A 25,800-nucleotide genomic window follows, 5' to 3' on the forward strand; every position below is an offset into this window, starting at 1 on the left:
CTTTTACTTCTGTTCAAACCAGTTTAGCTGCTTGGATGTCCATACATCAACTTGGGGAACTGAGATGAGGTCCAGACAGCTCATCAATTTACTTGCTGAGTGACACTAAAACTACAAAAAGCTCACACACCAAGGGAGTCATAGGATGTGTATTCCCAAAGAACAAGAATTCAGCTAAACTGCTAATGCCAACATCAAAATGAGAGAATGCTTTTATAGAATCAAGCAAATCTCATTAAGGGCAACTGATGTGTAAGCAAGCAGGCAGGACACAGATATGACCATTTCTATTAGGTAGGAGTAACTTCCTACTTTTGACTACTCATGGTCAGACACAAACAGCCAAGTTGGAATAATAGGAAACTGTCGGGAATAAATCTATATTCAAGATACTCTAATTTGCGCACAACACATATGCACTAGCTTCAATGCAGATGTCAAGATTTAGCCTATATTGAGGGGTGACTACTTCAAATATCTCTTCTTGGGAATGGGAGATCAAGACTATGACCAAAAGCCATGCACACAGCAACACACAATTTTGAGTTCATTTGGTCATGAAGACGAGCCCTTAGGCATTTTGTTCCTATTTAAAGCACAAGTTATATATACAGTTTAATTAAAGCACTTCCACATTTAATTTAAGCAAAATCATTTTTATCAGAAAATTACACAACCTCAAAAAGCTGTTTTTCAAAACCATACTTTATTTTTAAAGGCTAAGAGAAGTATTCAGAACTGTATTTCTTAAGCAAAAAGATTCACATTTCACTGTGCAGGGTCATTAGTAGGAGAAAAAGTATTTGGGGATTTACTTTTTCGCAACTGCTGTTGAGTTCCTACATGAAACCAGATTTGTTTAAAAATGGTAACATCAGTTATGGCTTAAGGTACAGAATTACAGAAGAGTAACACAAACCTTGAAACTGAAGGGGTGAACAGGTAACTATGGTCATCTTTTCCACATAAAGATGTTTCAGCCAAGAGAAACAGAAGTAACAACTGTATTTACCGGTAGCCAAATCCAAACATCATCAGCACAGACACTGCTTCAAAGATACCCATGCTGATAAATGCACGTGTTAGAAGAATGTTCCATCTGTTCCAATTACTTCATCTTTTCCTCCGTATCATAAGCCTCAAAATCATGGAGATTATGAAACCACAACAACAGATTTATTTCTCTTTTTTTAAAAAACAAGAGGCTACAAGAAAAGACGGAAGACAACAAAATGTGGTGAAGAAAGAGTCATCATCTCTACAGAGACAGCAGGACTTTGACCAAGAAATTTTAATCAGTGAGCATGTAAGGACCCAAACCAATTCAGAACCCAGAGCTGCAATTTTGGTGGGTATTCTCCCTTCACCGATCTGTAACTCTGCATGTACATGTTCTGGATGGCTTCCATTCAGTGGGGCAGAGGTAGCGATGGGAACAAGATTCCTTCCCTAAAGTTTCCAAATAGATGCAACCTTGTAAGCATGGTCCCAAGGAAAGGTGAGTGCAACCAGCAGAGGGCCTGCCAACTGGGAAAGGACAAGAGCACAAGCACAGACAGGAAGCTGCTCTCCCATACCCAGACTGATAAATAAAATGTTATGTAAAGGTGCTGGACAAGAACTGAACAAGTAACAAAACATCTGTGGCCTCAGCAATATGTACTTCATGCCAGGTTGTGCAAAGAGTAGAACTGTACCTTTGCTGCACAGTTGTGGTGATCAAAATGATATAGTATTTGCAGTACTGACAGAAATTCCAGGAAATAGCTAGCCTGATTATACTGATAATAGCTCTAAAAAGTCAATCACCCATAAAAAATTTTTCTTGTATTTGCAGACAATTCCTTTATCCAGTTAATTCTTCAGACTTGTCCCACCTTTGCTATTTTTTTGTCCTAAGGGGATTTAGATAGACTTCAGTTGTTAGAAGTACTTTCCCCTTTGCTCAGTGAGAGCAATTTAAAAAAAACAAAACCAGCATCTTTTTATCTTTTACTCCTGGAATACTCCAATTTGTTATAAGAACATTCACTCAGAGAAAACTGTTTGTAATACTTATAATGAAAGGCTGCAACTGTTGGACAAGAAGAGATGGCTGAAAACTAGGTCATCTGAATATAATTTGAGTTCTATAAAATAACAGTTGAATAAGTCAATACTTGGGTCTAGAGAGCAGTTCTCCTTAGAATACCCCATTTCTCTTCTTAAGAAGATCAGAGGTAAAATAGTTTGTTTTATTGCAACACTGGTTAGCCAAATGCAATCCTTGCCATTCAGATACGATTTTTAAGAACTAGGGTTTTTATGGTTTACTGCCAAATTTGGCAGATAATTTACTGATGAGATTCATGACCTTTGGATTGCTCTGGTACTTGGACATATTCGCTGGGTTCTGGGCAACATCTTGAAATGCAACCATAACTTCTGGATCCTGGACAAAAAAAAAAAAAAAATAAAATCGGGCATTTGTAAAACAATTCTACAGAAGTGATTATGTGGTCCCACATGAATCTAGTCTTGCTCACTTTTTACAAGACAAGCCTACGTTAGACTTCTGGCAAGAAGTCTCTAAAGGCAATCCAATAATACAGTGCATGTTATTAAAGCTGTGTCAGTAAACACCAGAGTCATTACTGAACTTGTTACAGTAATAGTTCAATGTGTGAGAAGGGGAATAGGGTAAGACTTCTGTTTTCCCAGAACAGGAACTATCAAACACAACCACACCTACTGTATTATTTCTGTTCAGGCACCTTTCAAATGCATTATGAAGGAGGTAGGAGTTTGATGTGTGTAGCATGCATGATAGGGTAATTCTGCTCTGAGCAACAGCTGATTCTTATCCTTTTCTCATTTCTTCACTCTAGCAGCAGAAGCCTGAAACTGTTGAGTTGGGAGCAGACACAATGCGGCGATGTTTGACTTTTAAAAATGCATCTAATTCACAGTCATTCCTCACCTCCACTGAAAATTTACACTTGAAAAAGAACCTTGTTATCTCTCATCACACTACTGTGTTGCAGTTGATAAATACATCCATATATTCAATAAAGTCAGTGCCCAAAAAATAACTCCATCTTCTCTATTTAGTATGAGAAACATTAATACCTTTTCCCCATACTTCTAGTACACCTTTGGCCTCCACTGAACTTGAACTGGTTTTAATAATTTAACCTGTGTATGTTTTGAACATAATGAATCTCTATGTAACAATTTTACATCTCTGCCTGGAAAAATGTTTCCATTATAAGCAATATCTACAAAAAATTCCAATCTTCTTTAATTCAATGAAAGTGGAAGCAGTTTATTATGTTCAATACAAATCACAGATGTTAGCTGTAATTTCATTTGCTGTCCTTCCTAGGACATTTAAGTATTTTCACCAAAAGACACACTGCTTCCTAGACTTCTAAACCATTGCTACAGCAGGCATGTTCTTTGGAAACCATCACAACCCAACTAGTGTGCTCAGAGGTGTCTGTGCTTCAATAACACCATCCTGTATCTATTCTAGCATCAGACTCAATCCAAAGCTGTTTAACAAGTCTGATCCTAAATTGCATTTGGTAGGTGTGGACTTCGCTGAAAGCACTCACACACCTCAGTCATATTTTATACATGTTGGGAACCAAGAGACCAGTCTTATGGGAGGATTTAACTCCCTCACAAAAGATAATCTGCAAAGCACATGGAAAATAGAATGCTGAAGTTCAGAAAAGAGAGACTAGATACTTTCTCTCCACTTTACAGGATTCCCATCCAAAGAAAAAAGGCAGACTTTCACAACCTCAGACTTCTTGATTTCAAAATAGGGCATATGATTATAAAGATTACGTCACGTTGTTAAGTCTGTGGTTTCAGTTATATATGAAACTGGAACAAAAAGCTGAGTAATCTTAGTCACTACTTTGTGTCAAAGCACTCCTAAATGAATGTTAAATATCCATTTTTATGGTATGTGTTTCACTTTCCTATTAATTCACAGCAAGTAAATGACTCTGTACTTCCGTGACTCCCTGGAAGCTCTCAACCTTAGAGAGTGTTTATAATATTCAAGGTTTAACAGTGATGAGCAATATTATCAAAATAAAGTGTAAGATTGAGGACATCAACATTTCTGTAGGGAAGTGTTTAGTGCATAACGTGCATCCTAGGGTGACTTTATGATGCTTGTATCCCCAGTCATCTGTTCTGTTTGTGCTGTATGTTGAGTTCCGTGCCTTTAAGACTGATTTTGAGAGTGAAGCAGGAAAAGAAGAAGCACAGTTTGTTTTGAGAAAACAGTGTTCACTCCTCTGCATTTTTTCTCCGGATGGTGTTGTTTGGCTGAGGCACGGACAGCAGCGGGACAGAAATCTCTTTTTGCTTTTAGTTAGTTTAGCTAGCTGAGGCAGAGAAGGTTCCTGGACTGTTTTTTTCCTTTTTCTTGGGACTGTTTAAACCTGCTCTGGACTGAAAGACCCAGAGGAGCACTGAGAGCTGGCACCTACAGCCCACCGGGGCCTGGACCTCTGGAGGGATTGATAAGGGACTGACCAAGTCGAGCTACATGCGCAGCAAGGACTTTCTCAATTTGCCTCTCACTCCAGAAGGTTTTATTGTTTCATATTATTCATTCTTCGAGTTTGTGGGCACCTTGTTTCTTAAGTAAATAGTTTTTTCCACTTTTCTCCGAGAAGTTCTTTTTCCAGACCAGCTGCGGGGAGGGGCCATTTGGATCTGCTTCCCAGAGGGACCCTATTCTCCCAAATCTGCCCTGAACCAGGACAAGGTGGAATGGTGGCAATTCTATTAATGGTACCAGGGAGACAGTTTTCTAATGCTCTGGTCTTTAGTTGCAGAAGGAAAAATAATACTTCCAAGGTAAGTTATCACTGCTTTTTTTTTTTTTCCCCCACAACTTAACACGTTTTGTTGGAAGTGTGTGTCTAACATATGGCTACATGTCAAATAAGGAATTCACAGGTTCATCTTACACATCACTCCTTATAAAAAGAACTTCTACTTGACTCCAAAATGCACATGTCATGTGTCTATAGATATACACCCTCCCACAGTTCATTACTTCAACCGAATTATATTTGACACTCCAGGAGGACTTGACTGGACTGCTATCAGTACCCCAACCAACATAGTGTCAGGCTGTATTCTGACTCTCAATATTTTCTTTTTTGTTTGTTTGCTTTTTTGTACTACTATATTTTTATTTTCATTTTCCTAGTGAAGAACTGTTACTGCTATTCCCATATCTTTGCCTGAGAGCTCCTTAATTTCAAAATTATAATAATTCAGAGAGACGGGGTTTACATTCTCCATTCCAAGGTAGACTCCTGCCTTCCTTAGCAGACACCTGTCTTTCCAAACCAAGACACAGATAGATGAAGCAGTAAAATAAAACACACTAAAATTTCAGTCAATTCTTCTGGAGGCTAGAAAGCTTAGGTGCAAATGAGCTAAAAAACCATGCATTAGAAGTCACCACAAAAAGTAAACAAGATGCTACCATTAAGAAGCTGTGAAAAGAAATGCAAGCAAAGTTTTGTTGCTTTGAGCAAAAACAAAATCCTGAAGAAATAAATCTTCAGATAATGGAACCAAAAATCTTCATCCAGAAAGAAGTTTTTATAGCGGCTTGCAGAGATCACAAAATCACAGAATTGTTAGGGTTGGAAGGGACCTCTGGAGATCATCTGGGCCAACACCTCTACCCAGGCACAGTCACCTAGACTAGGTAAGATTTATGTCAATGACAAGCAGTAACTCCTCTAAATATGTCCACAGGCAGCCATATCTGGTTCTTTGGTTGCTACTATGGATGGCAAAATGAAGTTAACAGCAAAACCAGTTTAGTCTGGCTTGTCTTCAGGCACCCACGGGTTGTCAGGTTTACTGAGGTGTTTCAAGACTCAGGCACATTTCAGTGTTAGCTCATGGAGAATAGTGTCCAAAATGATGAATCATAGCAAGTCTAAAGAGACTGAGGTGGTGGCCTTTACTCTTGGAATACTCCCATTTTGGCACTAACTCCCCACTATAAAAAGCCTTGATAGACTATCAGTTAAAAAGCAATTTTGGAGCGACTTGTGTGATTCAATATATTCAGACTTCTTTGTTACCTCAGACAACAGACATAATAGCTGTCAGCTAACATTATCCATCAACATATTCCATAGGTACACTGGGCAGATGCCAAGCAGTAGAAACTATTGTCTTTTAAAACTAGAGCTTACACGGCCAATTCAAAAAAGACCAGAAAGCAGAGCTGGGCATTTTAGGAAAAGGTGGCAGTGTAGACATAGATCAAGTTCTAATAAATTGTATCTAGACACAAAGTTGGTACAAAGAGTACAGACAGTAAGAGACTCAAGGTTTGCCAACAGGCTGTACATGCTAAAGCCTACCTGCATTATCAGAAAACACTGTCAACACACATTCTTGCAAGGTCCTACCCTATGCTGGGGCCTATGTAATCAGCACGCAATGGAGTGGCGTGTGGACAAGCACCAAATGTTAAGCTGCACCACAACACTGTTTTCAGCAACCTCTCATCACAAACTCCAGTGTTACAGCAGGAAGTAGCCTAGTAAGGAAGACAGCTACAAGTCAAGGGCCCTTTCTGCATGGTTTGCATGCAAGCCAACACGGCTGACTGTGGCAACCTAAGTAAAGGTGTGTTTTCCAAAATTGGCAACCATTAAGGGAATGAACCCATGAACTTTTGCATGGAAGGTGATGATTTTTTTGTGATTCCAGAGCGTACTGAATAAGCTTCCTTTGTGATGCCTGTACTTGAATGAGCTGAAGACAATATGTAACTCTAATCACAGTAATCCAGTAAAAAGAAACAAAACAGTTTTATAATTGATCATATTAGAATGCAAATGTAACTGAATAGCTCTGACTTTTTCTAGCCCACCTGCCCTTAAAACTGGTGTTGTCAGACAAGTCCTCTTTAATCTGTTTAAATACTTTTCTTGAGTAGAAGTAGTTATGAGATTGGGCAATTAATTAAATGAGCATTTAATCAAGCCCAGTAGGGAAGTAAGTGTTCCAAATATGATTTCAGAAAATGCCAGATGAAGAACTATTATAATAATACTTTGTCTCTGGCAAAACCTCAAACATTTAATCTCCTAAGAGAAAGGCAATTCTCATCACAATATTACTATAATATATTGCGTAAGAAAAATATTACCAATTTTTTTGTTTGCGCACTCTACAAGGTGTGGGCGTTCAAAAACTGAGCAAGTGAATGTGAGAAAAACAATCATCTGAGAGACTTTTTCAAAAGAGATGACAACTGCATATAGCACACAGTTTTGCCTATCACAGGGGGCAGGGTTTATGTGTCATCTTGAACTAAGTTTCCACTAGTTTGCAAAACAGCTAATGTTGAATCCAGACAGTCTGATATCAGACACATCAGGAAAGAATTTTACAACAGAAATAAGCAAGCACCCCATTGCTATCCAAAAGGTCGCATCTTCCTTCCTCGTTTTAGGCTCATGGGTGCTTGTTCTTCTCTCATTCAGAAGGTGCAGGTTTGACTTTAACAAATACTCACCTGCATGGCTGCAAGAACTTCTGGATCGCTGAGAATCTCATTGAGACCTGGCATACCTGCCATTCCTGGCATGCCTCCAGCCCCAGGAAAGCCACCTGAAAATCCAACACAAGAAAAATGCATGATGAAAAATGTTCAACTCACCTATACAGTAATTATGCTCACTGAGACCAAGACATACTTGCCACAGACATACTGCCCTTGCCACATCTCTAAAGCCATGTCTTCTATACATCTGTAGCTGGTCCACTCAGTGGAAAGCAGGGTCTTCACCTTCTCTTTTTGTTAAGACCTATATCTTATTTCCATGTTTTTAACCCAATTGAATAGGAGGCTTGTAGTGAGTACAGTTCTTTTCCTGGTTAACTTAAACGAGGTAGGTCTCAAGCTTGGGAACATAAGGAGTTTGAATATCTGACGTGAAAAATTTAGGGCAGAAGCAGCTCAGTATTAAGACCCAGCACATTTCACATTTGGAAGGAACTTTAGGTTTTGAAAAATTGTACCACCAATGGGAAGAAACTCTAACAAAACACCAAGAAAAAGATCCCTGAAGCAAAATGCTTGAGGTTCTCTTATGGAATCATTATTCTGCAGCTTCCCCAGGTGTGCTGAGCATGACACATAGGGTCTCTATCTGGCTGCTGATCCAGTTGGAGCACATACAGAGCCTACCTCAACTCCCAGTTACATCTCAATTTTCAAGAGCATCAGTACTTTTATTCATTGCCAGTTCACTGTATAATATGGAAAGCCTCATCTTTGTGAAGCTGTCAAGGATAAGTTTTCTATAAGGTAATCTGCACTACCTCCTTTAAAAAACTATTCTGTTAACAATAGCTTGCAACCAGCACAGATTTCCCTCATGTTCAATCCAAATTTTCAACTTTACACTATTGTTCTTAAGCAGAATGGATTCAAGGCACCCTGGGTAATTTAGAAAACATTTATACACTCATTTTTAAACATGTTATCAAGCAAATTCTGCTTCTTTTGTTTTCCCAGACCTAAATCCTTCCATTCTGTTATCTTTTAATTATTGATTTCTGTCTTCCCTTTGCTTGCTACACAGTATCAATTCTCTTCAAGAGAAAGAATCCCACCCCTCTTACCAGTAGTGCTCTGGAAGTTATTTGTACACAAGTTCTAAACTTCACATAAGATTTTTCTGTCTTGAGAACAAATGCTATGAAAACTGCAGTTATAATATTCCATATGGAAACAACAGCCACCGCTACCTCAAGTATTGGTGCTGAAAAATAAAATACCTGGGAAACCACCTGGGAAGCCACCAAACTGAGCTCCTCCTGCCTGTCTTCTTGCTTCTTCCTCCTGCAGATGAAAGCACATCATTTCACACAAAACAATGGAACTGCAGCCTGTTTTCTACTGCTCAGCCGGGTTTAGGAGAAAAAAATAGCCGGGACCGTTTCAGGCAGATATGCTGTCGCAAGAAACAAAGCGTTCTACTATATTCAAAACCACTAACAGGAAATTGCTCTATTCTTAATTTTGTACATGATTGCAGGTTAGTTATGCAGGGTATGTTTCTACTGAATATGAACTGTACCATTTGTTTTAGCTCCCCAACTGTATTTTTAGAACCCACCCCCCACATATTAAAATATATCATTAAAACACAAAAAAAAAACCCCCAAACAAACAAACAAACCCACAAAAACAAACCCACAAAAACCCCAAACAAACAAACAAAACAAAACAAAAAACAAAACAAAACAAAAAAAAAACCCAACCAAACTGTGCCAGGAATTGAGAAAGAGAGAAAGAGAAGCAAAGTATTATTCTGAATTTAAAACCTCCCATCTTGGGATACCTAAGTATTTTAAGTGAAAAATATTCTGGAACAGTCATACAATAACTGACTCCTTGAAATAGAGGCTTAGTAGAGATTCCAGAGACTGTTTTTGACACAAGCAATAAAACCAGATAAACTCAAATGCCCTCTTGTCCAGATTTCATTATTGGTTAAGTAACCAAGGCAAAAACTATCTCTCTAAAATTTAAAACTTACATTTAAATTATTTTTCCTCGCAATTAGTTTGAACCAAAATGAACAGTCTCCAAATTATTACGAAATATTAAAGAAATAAAAAGAATATTCACCCGTTGCGCTTTCTCATGCTCCTCCCGTGCCTTCTTCACTCTTTCTATTCTTTCCTTGATTTCCTTTTCTTCACGCTTCCGTTCGTATTTTCGTCGATGTTCTGCAATTTTCTGAGCCTATCACAATGAAATACCAGGAGTTCCTATAAATTTCTAGCATATCAGACAACGTATTTCAATACAAAACACTTGTAAGCATAATCAACTCATTCTACTAGTTCTTAAAACTAAGATCTGATTTCGCATCCTAAAAGCCTCTTTGTTTTAGGAGCCATTTGCCACTTCTTTCCCATGGCAGTCAGTCATGATTGTCTACTCAAGACTGATTGGATTCACCAGAACATGCACTCCAGCATATTTTTTGCAGTTTTTCAGGACTTGCATCATCATTAGAACTTGAACATGTTATTATTCCATATCCTTTTATGGTTTTATGCTGAAATATTGATTTCTCTGGGGCTAAAACCAGCAACTGCCCTGGAAAAGGGCACAATAGGTAATATAATTCCCACTGCACACACACACTTTCTGGGTAGTGTTATCACTGTTTCAGATACTTCTACAGCATGTACTGACCAACACAAGCAGATCAAAGAATTCCTCAACCAAACCAAGAAAGGGCTGGTGGGGAGGAAGTTTGCTTCCTTTTATTAGCTTCTTCCTCAGGTGTATTAAATCTATAGTCCCAGCAAAAGAGGAGTTAACAATGAACTTCCCAAGGCTCTTCACTCAGGGCTCTTTATAACAACGGAATTAACTGCAGCACTGCTTTCCTCAAAACAGAACATATCCTTAGAAATAATCCCAAAAGTGGTTCATGATTTCAGAAATAGTGTAAGATGGTTACTCTGTAACTTTCCTGTAACTAAAAAACAGCAAAATCCAGGTGCAAGAACAAAGACACTATGAAGACAATGGATACTCTTGTATTCTTTTAGAATACTCTTTAAAGGAAAAAAATACTTTTTAAGTAGCAGAGCTTTGATACAACTTATTTTAGCTAGGAGACACTCATTCCATACTACATCATTCCTGAAGTGCATCTGACAGAGAAAGCACACTGGAAGAAGCAGGAATAATAGAGTGAATGCTGTACCTGCTATCATATCCTGATGTCACTGACATTTAATGGCTCATTAAGAGAGAGCTAAGTGTTCTGTTTTCTTTTTAATGAAGCATAAAGAGTTTCCAAATTTTAGATTCTTGTTATTACTAAGCATTTCTCAAAATGAACTAAACGTTTTTAGAATTTGACTTGGACTTTTAGCTGAAAGTGCTACAAAGTAAAAAATTCTAGGAAAGCTTGAAGTGAATAAATTAGATGAATGCATCAATTTCACACACTAAAGATTTTGAAAATCACCCAAGAAAAGATCCTATGTTTCTCCTAGAGCTACATACACAAATTCCCATGCAATTATCAACTACACATCAATGTATCACAGATACTCAGTCTGCTGTTTCTGTGCTCAGGCAGGTTAACAGGGAAAGGAAAGGTTTCCCCTTAGCCAAGAATTAAGTATTGCTTCGTATGAAAACCAATTGAGACCCAAGACCTAATTACATTAACCACAGATCAATAATCTCCAAAACAGAAGACTAACAGGTCGTAAAATGGTTTCTATTGTCATTTTGCTGGAGACAGAAAAAATATGGTAGAAAAACTGAAAGATGAAGTTAGTAGACACAGGAATGTTTATGCATATGGGGGTTTAAGCTTGACTGGCTGCCAGATGCTCACGAAGCTGCTCCCTCGTTCTTGCCTCCTCAACAGGACAAGAAGAGAAAATAAGATGGAGAAGCTCTTGGCGTGAGACAAAGACAATATCACTCACCCACTATCATCATGGGCAAAACCTGGGAAGGAATAATTTAATTTATTGCCCATTAAAAATGGAGGAGGATGATGAGAAACAAAACTAAAGCTACTTTCTTCCCGAGGTCAGCTTTACTGCTTCATTCCCCATTCTCCCACCCTGAAGAGCACAGTGGGATGGGGGCTGTCATCAGTTCATAACACTGTACCTCTGCCACTCCTTTCTTCTCACACCTTTTTCCTGCCCCAGTGTATCTGCCCAACAGGATACAGTTCTTCACAAACTGCTCCAGTGTGGTTGAGCCCCAAAAGGTACAGTGCTTAAACAACCACCTGTTCCACCATGCGTCCCCCATGAGCTGTAAACTCCTGCCACAAAACCAGCTTCTGTGTAGGCTTCTCTCCACAGGCTGCAGTTTCTGCCAGGAGCCTGCTCCAGGGGGACTCCATGAACTGGAGCTTCCTTCAGGGCAGATCCACTTCCTGTCATGGGATCCTCCATCGACTGCATGGTGGATCTGTCCCACTGTGGGTCTCCATGGGCTCAAGAAGGACAACCTGCTTAACCATGACCTTCTCCACTGGCTGCAGGGGAATCTCTGCTCCCATGCATAGCACACCTCCTCCCACTTCCTTCTTCACTGATCTTGGTGTCTCTGAGGGGTTGCTCCTCTCATATTTTTTTTTCTTTACTGACCTCCTCCTCACAGCTGTTACACCGCTTTTTTTAACCCTTTCTTAAATATGTTATCACAGAAGCACCACTGGCATCACTGACTTGCTCAGCTTTGGCATTGGCTGGAATTGGCTCCCTCTGACACAGGGGCAGCCTCAGGTCCCTCCTTACAAGAGGCCAGCCCTGCAGTCTTCACCTTCCCCCAAACTTCCTATATAAATCCAATACAACGTAACAGCTGCCATCTGTGATGTGCCAATCACTTCAAAGGAATAGGTAAAAGCATGAAAAAGCAAGCCTGCTTTCTTTTACAGAAGTTATCTCCTTAGAAGTTAGAAAAGTTTCTCCTTAGAAGATTACTGGGGTTCATCCAGGGGAGAACAGCTGAAAACCAGCTGTGCAGAGCTGAGGCTGCCCTCACGGGGCTGAGTAATGAAAGTACAAAGCACAGCAAAATGCTTCCTTTAGAAAATCTGCTTAAGGAAAAAGCTTTGATCAACTCAGAAATATCTTGGGGAAAAAATCAATCATCTGTCTTCGGCTTTTCTGAAAGTTTTTAGTCTAGATTCTAAAATACCTGGCAAACTTCAACTGCTTCAGATTCTTCTGTTAAAATTTTAAAAAGGAATGTATTTCATATTTTTGTTAGATGCCCAGCCCCACACATTCAATTTTTCTACACACAGCCATAAACAGCTGTTACTAAAGACAGAAGCATTTATAAACTCAGTCTGAAGTGTCAGAAGACATATAAACACATTTCTTCCAGACAATGCCTGTTGAAGAATATGAAGGCAACTATGTCACTCAAATACAGGAAAGACCTCCAACATTCCTCCCCGCTTACTCTTGGCTGCACCTCCTTCAGCATGGCACTTGCATCTTCATCATAATCCAGTTTACAAGCTAATGCAAGATCATGAGCAGCCTCCTCCCAGTGACCAAGAAGTCTGGAATTCAGAAGACATCAACAGTCACAAGGAAAAACAGAACACTTGCAGGTCTCCAAAACATTTAATCATGCATCGCACAGAAATTTTACCTAGAGCTACAAGGACTTACAGAAATAATCACGGTGTTTCCTTTAAGCTGCACACTACAATACCATTTGAGGATGCTTGCTTGTTTGCTTCATATCTTTACAGTAACAATGAATAAAAAACTCTCCATGAGATCATGTCATTGTCTGCTATGAAGAATGATCTAAAAGGGAGAAGGTACCCTAGCTAAACTCATGAAGCACTACTACCAGCTCAGGCTTAAGTGGACCCTTTTCCCCAGCACTCAAACCTTGTGATTTGGATGCATGATGCTTAATTAAAGCAGTTATGTAAGCCTCGTACTCTTGATAATTAAAAATTTAAGTAAATGGTGGTATTACTAAATGGTCAAAGCACCTCTGCTCACAGACAGAGGCATTAAATCAAACTCTTCTCTAGTCTTCCCACTCTTAGGCTTCACACTGTAAAACTGCAGACACTAACAAACTACCCCTAAACACTGTCTAAAACACTTTTTAAAAAGTTAGATTAGCATTTACTTCTTCTACTTTTATATTAGCCATAAGAATTGTCACCTTTTTTCTTGATCTATTGCTATAAAAAAAAAAAGGTTCAACTATAGTTAGTGGAATGCCTAACACCATTTTAAATAATTACATTGTTTGCTTAATAACATTTCTCAGTTGTAACAAATGGTTCCCTAATAACCAGGTATTTAAATTTATTATGTAAAAGAGCACCACGGTCTAAGGAAAAAGGACAGCAGAGAAATGTTCAAGAATTATAGGTCAGTAAAAAAAAAAACAAACCCAACAAACTAAGTGAAAACAAAAACCTCCAAATAAAACAAGCAGTCCTAGATCTCATAATCTTTACCTAATGATAAGAAAATGTTATTCAGAAAAGCAGTAAGCCATTAGCAGATGACAGAGAGAGGATATGTGGGGGGGCTGACGGGACAGTACCAAGAGGACTACTCATAAAATGCCATCAATACATCACCATCATCCTTATTCTCTAAGCCACATACTCAGCACAATGGTTTCTTGGCTCACTGCTACTGCTCTCAGGTACAAGACAAACAGTTCAGAGGCACAGAGAAGGAGAGAATGTATGAACGAAACTACTCCCCCCATGTAAAGATAATATCAAGTACAGGTGCAGTTCATTACCTGTGTGCTTTCCCCCTCCATTTATAGGTCTGTGCCGAGTCAGGATTAATCTTGATGGCTCTGTCACAATCTCTAATGGCAGCATTTGGCTTCTGCAGTTTCACATAAACACTGTGGCAACAAGAACATTTATCATACATAGTGAAATACCAAGCCACTACCTTAAGCTGGAAATAATTTTGGGTGACTACCAGGCAAGCTAGTGAGATAAATGCATTTGAAGAGCTGCCTTCAAATGGATTTCATAGTAACATAGATAACAAAATCACTAAAATTTAGTCTCACCCTCCCAGCATTGTAGGTGAATCATGAATAAGAACTGAAAGCATTCATTGTTCAGACTTAAACCTTGCCAGCAAGAATAATTTCAGTACAGATGAAAAGATACATAAATGCAAAGGACAGTTCACCCCCACGGTGCTTGGGGTCTCTGGTCAATGGCAACTAGAAATTTCAACAAAACAACAATAATATTCTGTGTGCCATATTGCACAGTCTTTAACACAGTAAGACAAAGAAAGCATGAGGAGTTACACAGGCTACAAGGATCAACAGCTAGAGTCATGAGGAAAACGAGGCAGGATATGAGTCATCAAAATAAAAAGCAGCAAAACAAACAAACTAGGCAAGAAGCCCCAATCCCTTGTCAGTTAAATGTAAAAACTGAAAATTTTACAACACACAAGCATATCAGACTAACTAGTAGAGTAGTACTTTAGGAGGTTCAAGTAATTAAAATTAAAAATCTCTTAAGGAAACATTACAAAACATTCCTGAACTGACAGAAGTATTCAATATGCAACATATTCCACGTCAGAACATCAACATCTACATCTAATTCTACATCTCCCTTTTACATGTATTTGAAAACAGTTAATCAGCAATTCCTGTAAGTAACTTCATTATTAAGGCTTCTTATAAAGCAAGCACAAAGTCACACATTGTCTTCTAGGAACAAACAGGTGGACAGGGTAAACGTAACAGTAAATTGTCAGGGAAGTATCCTAAAGCTACACTTCATCAATGAGAGCCATTTCAATGCTGCTGGCTCCACAAAGCCCCTAGTCTCTCAAACACACAAACCCCCCAGAACCAAAACCATGGATTACTCCTAGCACTTGATCAGCATGGCAAGTTTTACAATATCCTAATATATTATTAATTTCTTTCTACAACAGATCAAATTGACGGAACTTTTAAACTTCTCCTAATATTCTTATTTTTCATTGCTACACCCAGTCCTGAGAAGATAGGACACTGTAAGAGATTTTAAAAATACTGTTATGATAGCAACAGTGTATTAAGGTACACAAGTGGTGTTTCATGCAAAAACTTTGATATGGAAAGAAAAAAACCCGCAAGGCAAGTACCAGTCAAGATGTATTACAATGGAACAGTATTTTGTATTACAAAGGGCACTGATAAATCCTATGAAAATTTAAGTTCTCTTTGAATAAAATGTTTCTATGGGAAAGATCCACTGAATTATCAAATCATCCATGATTAGTGGTCTTTTGTGTAAGAACTGAAAAAAATCTGCTTCTGCAACCCATACTTGTCAAGCCTTCCTGAAGAATCAGGAAGATAAAGATGTTTGTGCGGTATGAATTTAGAATGTTCCCAATGCATCATCTGCAGTCTGGTAGATGTAAGTAGCAGTAAGGTGGGTAGAGAATGGGCTGAGATAAAGATGTGTCCTCTTCAAACATAGGAGTGTTGAACAGAAACTGGTCTACTGACAAATTCATTTAGCAGGTACAATAGGGAGAGAATTCACAGGATTCTTAACTAAATTTGCATCTAAACAGAGTATCATTTCAATCACCATCTTAATCCCACAATACACTTCAGATTTTACAAGCGTTTGCAACCCAGCATTATTCTATCTCAACATACCATAAGCACTATTGTTGAGGAATACTTTCAGTGCAGGTAGCTCCATGTGCAGCTGCACTGTCAGCTGAAGTTTGAACTGTGGGTGGTGAGTGCCCCAGGCAAGAACCGGTGTCAACCTTTGCAAAGAGACCTGTGGCCCAGCTAGGTGACTGGACACTCTCAGACACAGCAGGAGCCCATGAACCCAGACTTTCACAAGCACAGACTGTGAAGGTATAAAATCCCAGGGCTTCCTTTGCTTGGAATCCTCCCTCAGAGGCACCAGCTTGAGCTTTATTTTGTTATTGCACCATGATTAAATTATTTTAAGGATCCAGATGTCTGAGAGTCTGCTGTGGGAAACCCAGGGTCAAGACAGTAAGGAAACCTGATCTGACTGTGTGAGTGTGAGGGGTGTAGCTGCAAGGGCACTTCAGTCTCAACTCAGGCAGTGTGAGCCTGACTGCCAGGGTACTCCCCTGGGTCAAGCCTTGGAAGATCAGACAGGAAAGTATCCTTAATGTTACCACAATGCATTTTGGAACACCATTCTGTTATTTACTACCAAGATTCCTTATATGGCTGCTGCAGCAGATCTGGTGAGTCAAATAGAAGAGAAACAGCATGAAATGAACACTTCCCTTTTCCTCCTGTGGTTTTAAGTTTACACAGATCCTCAAGTTGCCTTATATTCAGGTGCCCTAAGGAAAATAACAGAACAGGCAGAAACATAAATGACTAGTTTATGACTCACCTTGCCCTCTTGGCATACAAGATGGCCAAACATGGATTCAGCTTGATAGCATCTGTGAACAAGTCAACAGCCTTCTGAAGGTCCCCTAAACCAGTGAAGTTTCAATCATTATGTAATGAAATTACATCTGAATTCCCAAACCTGCCTTACACAGTGTGATATGCCTAGACTCTTCTTAGAGAGAACATTATCAAGAAAAATCACTTTCTCCCTCCTGCTATGTTACTGAAGTACAAACTCCAAAATTAATGCTTGAGGAGAAGAGATACTTTTCCCAGTTAAATTTGTGTATTTAACTTTAAATGCAATCAAATAGAATGTCACATCTTTACTATACATCTTCACTGCATTAAGACAAACCACTCGAGACACCAATCATAATATGGAGGTGTCCTGGGGTGACTTTATGATGCTTGTATCCCCAGTCATCTGTTCTGTGTGTGCTGTATGTTGTGCTCTGTACCTTTAAGACTGGTTCTGAGAGCAAAACAGGGAAAGAAGCGCACAGTTTGTTTTGAGAAAACAGCCTTCACTCCTACACATTTTATCTCCAGACTCTGTGTGTTTGTCGGAGACACAGACAGCGGCCAGAGAGAGAATTTTTTTTTGCTTTTAGTTAGTTTAGCTAGCTGAGGCAGAGAAGCTCCCTGGATGGTTTTTTACCTTTTTTTTTTTTTTCCTTGGGACTGTTTAAACCTGTCCTGGACTGAAAAACCCAGAGAGACACCAGGATCTCATGCCTGCAGCCCACTGGGGCCTGGACTTTGGTATTTTTCAGCGCCAAAAGGACTGGCACTGATAAGAGACTGAGTGAGCTGAGCTAACTCACGGCAAGGACTTCTCTCAGTTTTGCCATCTCTCTTCGGAGGAGTGAGAGGTCTTATTGTTTCATATTATTCATTCTTTGTGCTTGTGGGCATTTTGTTTGTCAAATAAATAGTTTTTTCCACTTTTCTCCAAGGAAGTTCTTTCCCCGGACCATCTGGGGAGAGGGACCGTTTGGGTTTGCTCTCCAGAGGAACCCCATTCAGAAGTTTCCACCCAAATTTGCCCTAAACCACGAGAGGAGGGAATTACTATAATGATCAATTTGTAATTAATATGCTGCAGTATCTTATTCTCCCCTTCCACCTTTCCCTAAACTATGCCTACATTGGAAAAATAGTACTTGAAGAAACTTTCATGGTCTAGATATGTTTGGGTATCCAACAAGAGGTATGTTTTCTCCTCCCCTAAAGCATTCAAAATAGTTCAAGATATTCACCTTCATTTTTCTAATAGGAGAACCAAAAAAAAAGTCCCTGAGTAAATATTAAAAAACAATATATCACCTTCACTGAGAGCATTTATCGCTTCAATCTTCTTTTCATTAGCTTGATCTGCCATCTCTTCAGTTACCTAACAAAATAAAATGAAAAACACACAAAATCCCCAAAAGCTGTAGAGTCCAGGCCAGAATTACCACACTAAGACCTTGCCAAAGGAGGAAGTGCTTCAGTTGTCCAATTCCAGAACCTTCATGTTAATTTGCATTTAAACCATAGTTCAAAAAATCCCAAAAACCTTTGCTTTCAGCTTGAAGACATTAGTCAACAGTATTTTTAGCTATAAAACACTTGAAAGCTAAGTTGAATAATGGTAGAATTCCACATATCTAGTTTGCATGGGTATTTTGATAAACTCCTTTGGTGTTTTCTGACCTGATCTTCCACATAGAACTTTTTGTTTGACCCTAACCTTGAATAAGAAAAGAATGCTATTTTAAGCCAGTAAGTTTTCTGTTTAGAAGAAAAAGAGACAAAACAAAAGCTGGCTACACGGATAATAGAGTATTCATCCTCCCTCAGCTGCTATCCTTGATTACACTCAAACCCTCCTATCTTTCCTACTGCCACATTGAAAATATTTTGCTTACCTCCACATTTTCATCTCCCATTTCTTGATGGTTATCGTTGTCTGGTTCAATCACTCCCTCATTATCAATTTCTGGGGGCAAAATAAAAAGAAAGACTAAGGTCCATCTACAGAGACAGGATTTTCAGAATCATTTTCACATTGGCAAAATGCAATCAAGTCACTGTTTTCCCCACCTAAGTCGCTCTCTTCACTTTCTGGTTCAGGTGATTTAACCGGCTCCTCTGGGTGTTCCTCTGCTTTGCCCTGAGAGAGACACATATTTGTAAACACATATTATTTCTGACCGATACTCTATTTCTGCTCTCATAAATAAAAATATATTAGAAAAATCAGATTGCTATACAGCTGAACCATTTTACTTTTAAGATACTAATCTCCTTTTCCCTCCTTTTAGATTAAGCCTATCATGTATGCAAATATTTCAGAGCCCAAATCCGGACTCATGAACTTGTATTATTGGTAAAGCTGGTCCTTCAAATTTTGTAATTCAATAACCAAAATCAAATAATCCAAATAGCACCCAATTCAGATCCAGTTTTACAGAGATTTCTAAGCAACCCTTCCAATCTTCCTGCCTTCCCTCACACATTCTCTGGATCAAAAATTCTTTCAATTTAATACCATTAAGCTAAGGTCCTTTAGCAGGGAACAATAAGCGGATGACAGTGATTTAAATATTGTTTTCATTTGCTAAGGTCTGAGCACGTTGCCACTTCTACATACCTAGAGTTATTTTTTCAAAAATTTCAAATGTTTCTTATAGACTTCTAACTTTCATCTGAATCCCATAACTTAGCACATCCTGTCTATTATCAGATACAAGTCACTTGCCTTCATACTCAGTGTCACAGACGATTTTCAGTATATACACACAATCCCTCCATACTGCTCTAACTAGCCAGTAATTCCAGCATCCACTGTCTTGTTGAAAAAATTAAAAAACATCTTTTTTCCAAAAGAATTTCAAACTTGAAAAAATCCTGATATAAATATCTACAAGGTAAATTTATTTTCTCCCTTAAAATAAATTAACAAAAGCCAACATCTTCCACAATACTGCCTTAAAAATTTGATAGTTCAACTGATCACTTCATTACTTGTCATACTCATCAATACTTCTTCTCATGAAAAGATAATTTAATCCATTAACGATGAGAGAATGGTTTATAAACAGACAAGGGAAAACAAAAAAAAAATCAATTCTCTGTATGGCATTTGCATTGCAGAGAACATCAGGCATTCAGGATTAGAGAAATGAAGCATAATAACACTTGAAATGAACTAGGAAGCCATCTGTAACAAGTCATCTACAACACACAATGGGCAGGCTTCAGACTGAAATCTCACATTCAGCCCCCCATCTGAGAGAAAACTGACAGCAAATTTTCCCCTTCTGCTGTTCAGTGATTTTGCCAGCATCAATTTTCAGTAATAAATTCTTCATGTCTCACCTTACTTGTCTCCTCCATGGATGTACTGGCTGGAGCAGGTGGTATTGTGCCTCCCATACTTTTCAGCAAAATAAAGAAAAGACAAAACAAAACAAAACAGTAAGATTATCAAAATAGTGGCATGTATTTTATTGACTCAAATGCTGGTAATCTCATCTTGTTGTAACACAAAACATGATGATCCATCTCACTGTCAAAGCAGTAAATAGAGTACACATCCCCCCACACTTTTCACAGTGTAGTGCAATGTACACTGTCTATTGTACAGCTCCATTGAGACTTGTACTCACTCACATCACTTTTCACCCACCCACCCACCCTTTCTCACCTCTCTCACATGAGCCTTTCTCGTGCTCAAATAGATTTTCTCCTTGAAGTGTAACTTAGATTGAATCAAAACAAGATACTATGATTACATATATTACTAAAATCAGAGTTATTTATTTGAACAGAGTTCAAACAATTAAAGAGAACAGCCTAAAATACCTATGTGATTAAAAAGAAACTGCTGCCTAGAAAAAAAAATTTCTCTTACATATTGCAGTATTTCTGCCTTGCTTTCGCCACAATGAAGGACCATTCTTGGTGGAGACAGCATTCTGTCAATATAGAATAAACTTCCACATGCTATTGACTTCGATTAGCAACCAGGAATAAGCAAAGGCTGAATTCTCCAGCTGTTAGATAGAACATCTAATCATAACTATGACAGCAGGCCACAAGGAATACCATTCCCAGCCCCACATTTCCACCTACTGGTAGTTTTCAATAAAAATGTTTTCATGAGCTCAACAACCAACTCCTCGGGGCTCCACACAACTGGTTAGACGGGATGCAGGGAAGAGAAGGAGATGGGTAAACAGGGCCAGGAGGAATCGGAAGAACTATCTGCTTTCAGGAATTAGTGCAACATAAAACTGTATCCCAAGGATGAGAAGTTATAGCTTCTTAAGTCAAGCTACTGCAGTCCATTCTCCCCTCTTTCCTCCCTCCTATCAGCAGCACCTCAGACTCAGGCCCCAAACTGGCTGAAAACAAACCTGAATGGGGCAGAATGGGACAGGAATAGGGATGAATTGGGGGAGAAAGGATAGAAGGAGTTGGAGAAGGAGTTGACAGGATGGACAGGTCCTGGTACAAGGCCCTGCAGCAAAAGGCAAGCAAACAGCACTAAACTACTTCTCATTTACAAGGAAAACTGTCAAAAAACCCCCCAAACCAACCAACCGACAAAATGCCAACAAGTGACAAACCCCACCATGTTCTGAAGCTATTGCAACAATCTCTATGTGCCTCCAGGATGTTGACATTACTTGACCAAAGTTATACTGCAAGGACTAAACAACTGCAGTCTGAGAAATCATTATCCAGCCAGACAGAAAACTCAGAACGTGGACTAACTGTTCCTCTTCAATTTTTGCCCTCATAGGCTGACAATAGAATACATAACTCTATTATTCTCTAAAAACCAAGGACAGGACTAAAGGGACCATCTAGTGAAGCCTTGGAACTTTACTTCTGCCTAAAGAAAACTACAAATTACAAAGCATTTTAGCAGCGTTAATAGCTAATATCCATGGTACTAGCTAGTTTTAAGTCTGAAACCTTAAATTACCTCAAGACTGAAACAACTTAGTCGCCTCTATTCTCTTCATATCCTTCTGAAAAATATTCAAGTCTAGTTCAATTTGAGAAATGTTTACTAATACATGTGCATGTCTTATGCTATTTCATGAACAACCAAGGCTAAACAATTTCACTCACAGTACTTGAAAGTATTTTTGCTATCCTGGTAATCTCTATTTAAACTACAGTCATAATCCCAGAATAACTCAAAAGCAAGTTACTCTGAAACCTCTTAAGCCAGTATTTGATAACAATGATTGAATACAGAGCAGTGATACATGCAAAAATTGCAATGTATTAAACCTCAGCAGTATACGGCAACACAAGACACTCTTGTAGGGAAAGGCAGGTAGTGAGATGTAGAAAAAACACAGACACATACAAGACACACAAAGAGTTTAAAGTGTGTGATGTCCATAACAACTGGGAGTTGACAGGACTCCAGTGCAACAGTGACCGCACATTTGCACTCATGACTGCCATGAAGTGTCACATTTATGACTTGTTGGAAGAACTGCAAATGTGATTTCTGCAACCACATTTATTACTGACAGCAAATTTATTGTTAGAGAGAAATTGGATTACCATGAATTCAAAAGGGTAAAAACCTATTTGAACAAAACAACAACTACAACAAAAAAAAAAGGCAGAAAGCCTTATTCATCAATTAGGGATTCTGTGTTTTATTTTTATAGACTGTTCTTGTTTCTTTGTTCAATTGTCGGGTTTTGAAATGTGTTTCTTTTAATGACTCATTTCATAATAATTCAAGTAAAACATTTGTATTTTTATGTAATTACGAGAAAATGAGCATGATAAAAGGAATGTCAAAACACTTTCCAAACACACTCACGCACTACCCTATGCTTTCTCTACAAAGAGCATCGACACAGAAATTAAATACAACAGCTAGGCAGAGTAAGGGTTAGAAAAGGGTTAGAAAACAACAAGTGCGTTAAGATAACTGATACAATATTAACAGCTAATCAGAAATAAAAGATCCCATTCTGGTTTCATGAGTAGTTAGTATAATTTAAATTATCACTAGGTTTAAGGAAAAAATAAATCAAAGCAATTATCAGAATTTTAGTCAAAAATTTAATGATGGATTTTAGTATAATTTAGTCATTATTCTAATTATTCATAACACTACCTAGGTAAACAAACCTATGTCATGTCTTTCAGATTAAGACACGTAAGACAGAGATATAAGAATTATCGAGTTTATTTCCATCTGGAGGCAGGCCATGCTGTTTGAAGCAGTTTCCAAAGAATGATCAGGCCCTATAATGCACTTAACAATACTGCTGCACACAGCACTATTACGTAAAGGCAGGGGGAAACCCACCAGAATTCCAGACAGTTTAGTATGGTAAGTAATTTGAGTACCACTACCAGCATCCAAGTGTATTACATAGACAAATATTTAACTGAAATATGTGAACTTGAGAGAGCTGTAGGAGGTTCTGATCTGAAGTATTTTTTAACTTTTGAGATAAAGACATTCAGTGAAGATTTTGCATGTAAAAAACATTCCATGGCTCTAAATGTAATTACTGCATTTATAAGACAAGCACCAAATACAAGTCCTAAAAATTAATCTGGAAATTATAGCCCTTCCCATTAATATGGAGAAAGTCAGATCTTTCCATTCATCTTTCAATTCCCTAACACTTTCTTTGGCAAAAAGAAGTCAGTGTTCTTCCTCTGCCTCTTAAAGCAGTGTAGAGAACAGTCTCCCCAAGAAAAAAGAGAATGCTGGAAAAATGCCTTGGGAAATCCCATTTATAATGCCATAAGAAAAAAGCAGATTGACATGCTCTCTATGCAAATTGTTACCAGAACGTTCTCATTGTTATCATAAGTTGATTTTTGGTGCAAGAATTTTAATATTCTTAATCGCTGTCTCCCATTGGAACCTTCCCTCAGACCACACCTCAACTCCTCTCCCACAGCAGGGTACATAAGTACCCCTGTCTGAACCAAAACTCCGCCTTTGGCCTCGTGCCTTTGCCCCGAGTTACTGCCTTGATCTCGTTCTGTCCAATACAGTGGATGCCTTATTGTTTGTTATTTTTGTATTATTAAAACTTCTTTTCCAACAACTGAATCGAAGCTGTCTCTCTCTCCATTCAAGTCACCATCAGGCGGAGTCCCGAGGAAACTCAAAGGGATCTGATAGTCTGGGCCAGACCCCACGAAGTTTCAAAGCAGTCTGTCCACACCTTCAGATGTACGCAACAGAAGTACTGGAAGAAGCCTAGGGTAAGGCACTGAAGTATTTTATGCATAGCAAAAGGAATAAAGACCTGCAGTAGGATGAGACAAACACCAATCTCCTTCCTAGGCACAGGTACATCTACTGTCAGGATTGCAATGCCAAGTTCAGTTAAATACCAGTGTTTTACAACCACAGTATTATTAAGATGCATTAAAAAATTAAATATCAGTGTAAAAAACCATGAACAAACACTTCATAGTAGCTATTTTCATTATAAGACATATTGTGAAATGCCAGTATTTACTTCTCTAAATATATGTACATATACATCTATACACACAAAACCCTGCTGATTAACACAAATTTTCTAAACCAAATCCCAGTTTGTCACTAGATAAAAATCTTTCAAATTCTCTTTGCTTAACATGTGCATCAACATGTGTCCCTCAATTCTCAAGAGGTCTTTTATCACAGCAGACATAAAAGCCAAGCAGAGGCACTGTACCTGAACACAAGGGTTCTGTGGGTTCTCCGCCAGCAGCAAAGAATCCCAACCCTTCCAGCCTCGTGCTTCTGGGTGCTCAGGGTGGAACCCAAAGAGGATTTTTATTTGTGAAGCACCTGTTACAGCAGGCCCCGCTCACACAGAATATGTGCAGCGTAAACATCAGGTACCTCAATGGTTCACAGGGAGCGGAGAATTCGACTACCTTTCAGACATTAAACTCCAAAGAGCAAAACACGTTTTGGAGAGGAACTGTATTTGCCAGGTATTCTGTGCTTTTGGGTACCAGGATGTAAATCAGCGCCACTCATCTCCCCACATACTCAGCTCCCTTTTAAGACAAGCTAGCCAACTCTGCTGCGTAATGCGAGAATTAGCTCAGTGTTACTCTGGGGCTTTCCAGGCTGGAAAGCTGAGCCACTGAGATGGCCGGGGGGCAGGCTTTTTGCAATGGGAATAGCCAGCGCTAACGAAACAAAACGAAAAATTAACAAATCTTTTTAAAGCACCAGGAGTAATCCCGGCGAGAAGAGGAGGAGAGCGCGGGAAGGCCGCAGCGCCGACAGGACCGGACCCGAGGGGCGACACTGCGCGCCCCTCACCCCGGCCACGCGGAGCGCGCGCGCGCCGGCACGAGCTGAGGAGACACGCCCCATTCCTCTCACCGCGTACCGCGCGAGAACACCCCGTAACCCTCCTCCCTCGCCCCTTCCGGCCGCCTCCTTCGGCGGCCCGGGACCGACCTCTCCACCCACTCGCGGAGAAAGGCGAGCTCCGGGGTGTGCATCAGACCCGGGTTCTGCTTGCACAGCCGGACGAAGGCCCGCAGCTCACTCAGCTTGCGCGAATCCATGGCGGCTCGGCCCCGGCCCAGGCGCGCTCGTTTCCCCGCCCACCCGCCGCGCAATCTTCAACCCCGCCCCACTCACCAGAGGCCCCGCCCACAACTGGTCTGGTTCTACCCACCAGTTTTGACTCTGCCAAACAGTGTCCCGCCCATAAACTCCATGGACTCGCCTACAAACTCCGTGCGGCGTCGTGGAACCTTCCAGCCCGCCCCGCCCATCTTATCCTTTCCGAGGCCCCGACCCCGCCCAC

At 39.4% G+C, this 25,800-nt stretch overlaps 1 protein-coding gene across 2 annotated transcripts; it reads right to left on the reverse strand.

Annotated features, from left to right (window-relative positions):
* Positions 1-687: 687 nt before the first annotated feature.
* Positions 688-25,687, reverse strand: ST13 (ST13 Hsp70 interacting protein). Of its 2 annotated transcripts, none has more exons than XM_066184196.1 (12): positions 25,669-25,687; positions 20,351-20,408; positions 19,073-19,142; positions 18,898-18,968; positions 18,314-18,380; positions 16,983-17,067; positions 14,354-14,464; positions 13,028-13,130; positions 9,689-9,805; positions 8,833-8,896; positions 7,565-7,659; positions 688-2,431 (listed from the first exon to the last, which is right to left on the reverse strand). In XM_066184196.1, the coding sequence occupies exons 2-12, from the start codon at positions 20,405-20,407 to the stop codon at positions 2,303-2,305; spliced, it is 969 nt and encodes a 322-aa protein (XP_066040293.1). In that variant the 5' UTR covers position 20,408; positions 25,669-25,687; the 3' UTR covers positions 688-2,302. The 2 variants fall into 2 exon arrangements, with proteins under 2 accessions (XP_066040293.1, XP_066040292.1); XM_066184195.1 differs by lacking the exon at positions 25,669-25,687 and adding an exon at positions 25,446-25,589.
* Positions 25,688-25,800: the final 113 nt, after the last annotated feature.

Source organism: Chamaea fasciata, unplaced genomic scaffold, assembly GCF_029207755.1.
Source record: "Chamaea fasciata isolate MVZ Bird 193981 ecotype frontalis unplaced genomic scaffold, bChaFas1.0.hap1 SCAF_5, whole genome shotgun sequence".
In the NCBI taxonomy this organism is placed as follows: Eukaryota; Metazoa; Chordata; class Aves; order Passeriformes; family Sylviidae; genus Chamaea; species Chamaea fasciata.

Coding starts and splice junctions, on each gene's coding strand:
- ST13 (XM_066184195.1), bottom strand. CDS start 25,555: ATGGATTCGCGCAAGCTGAGTGAGCTGCGGGCCTTCGTCCGGCTGTGC. Junction 18,381..18,897: donor TGGGAGATGAAAATGTGGAG/GTAAGCAAAATA, acceptor TTATTTTGTTAG/GTAACTGAAGAGATGGCAGA. Junction 13,131..14,353: donor TGGAGGGGGAAAGCACACAG/GTAATGAACTGC, acceptor TCTGAATTCCAG/ACTTCTTGGTCACTGGGAGG.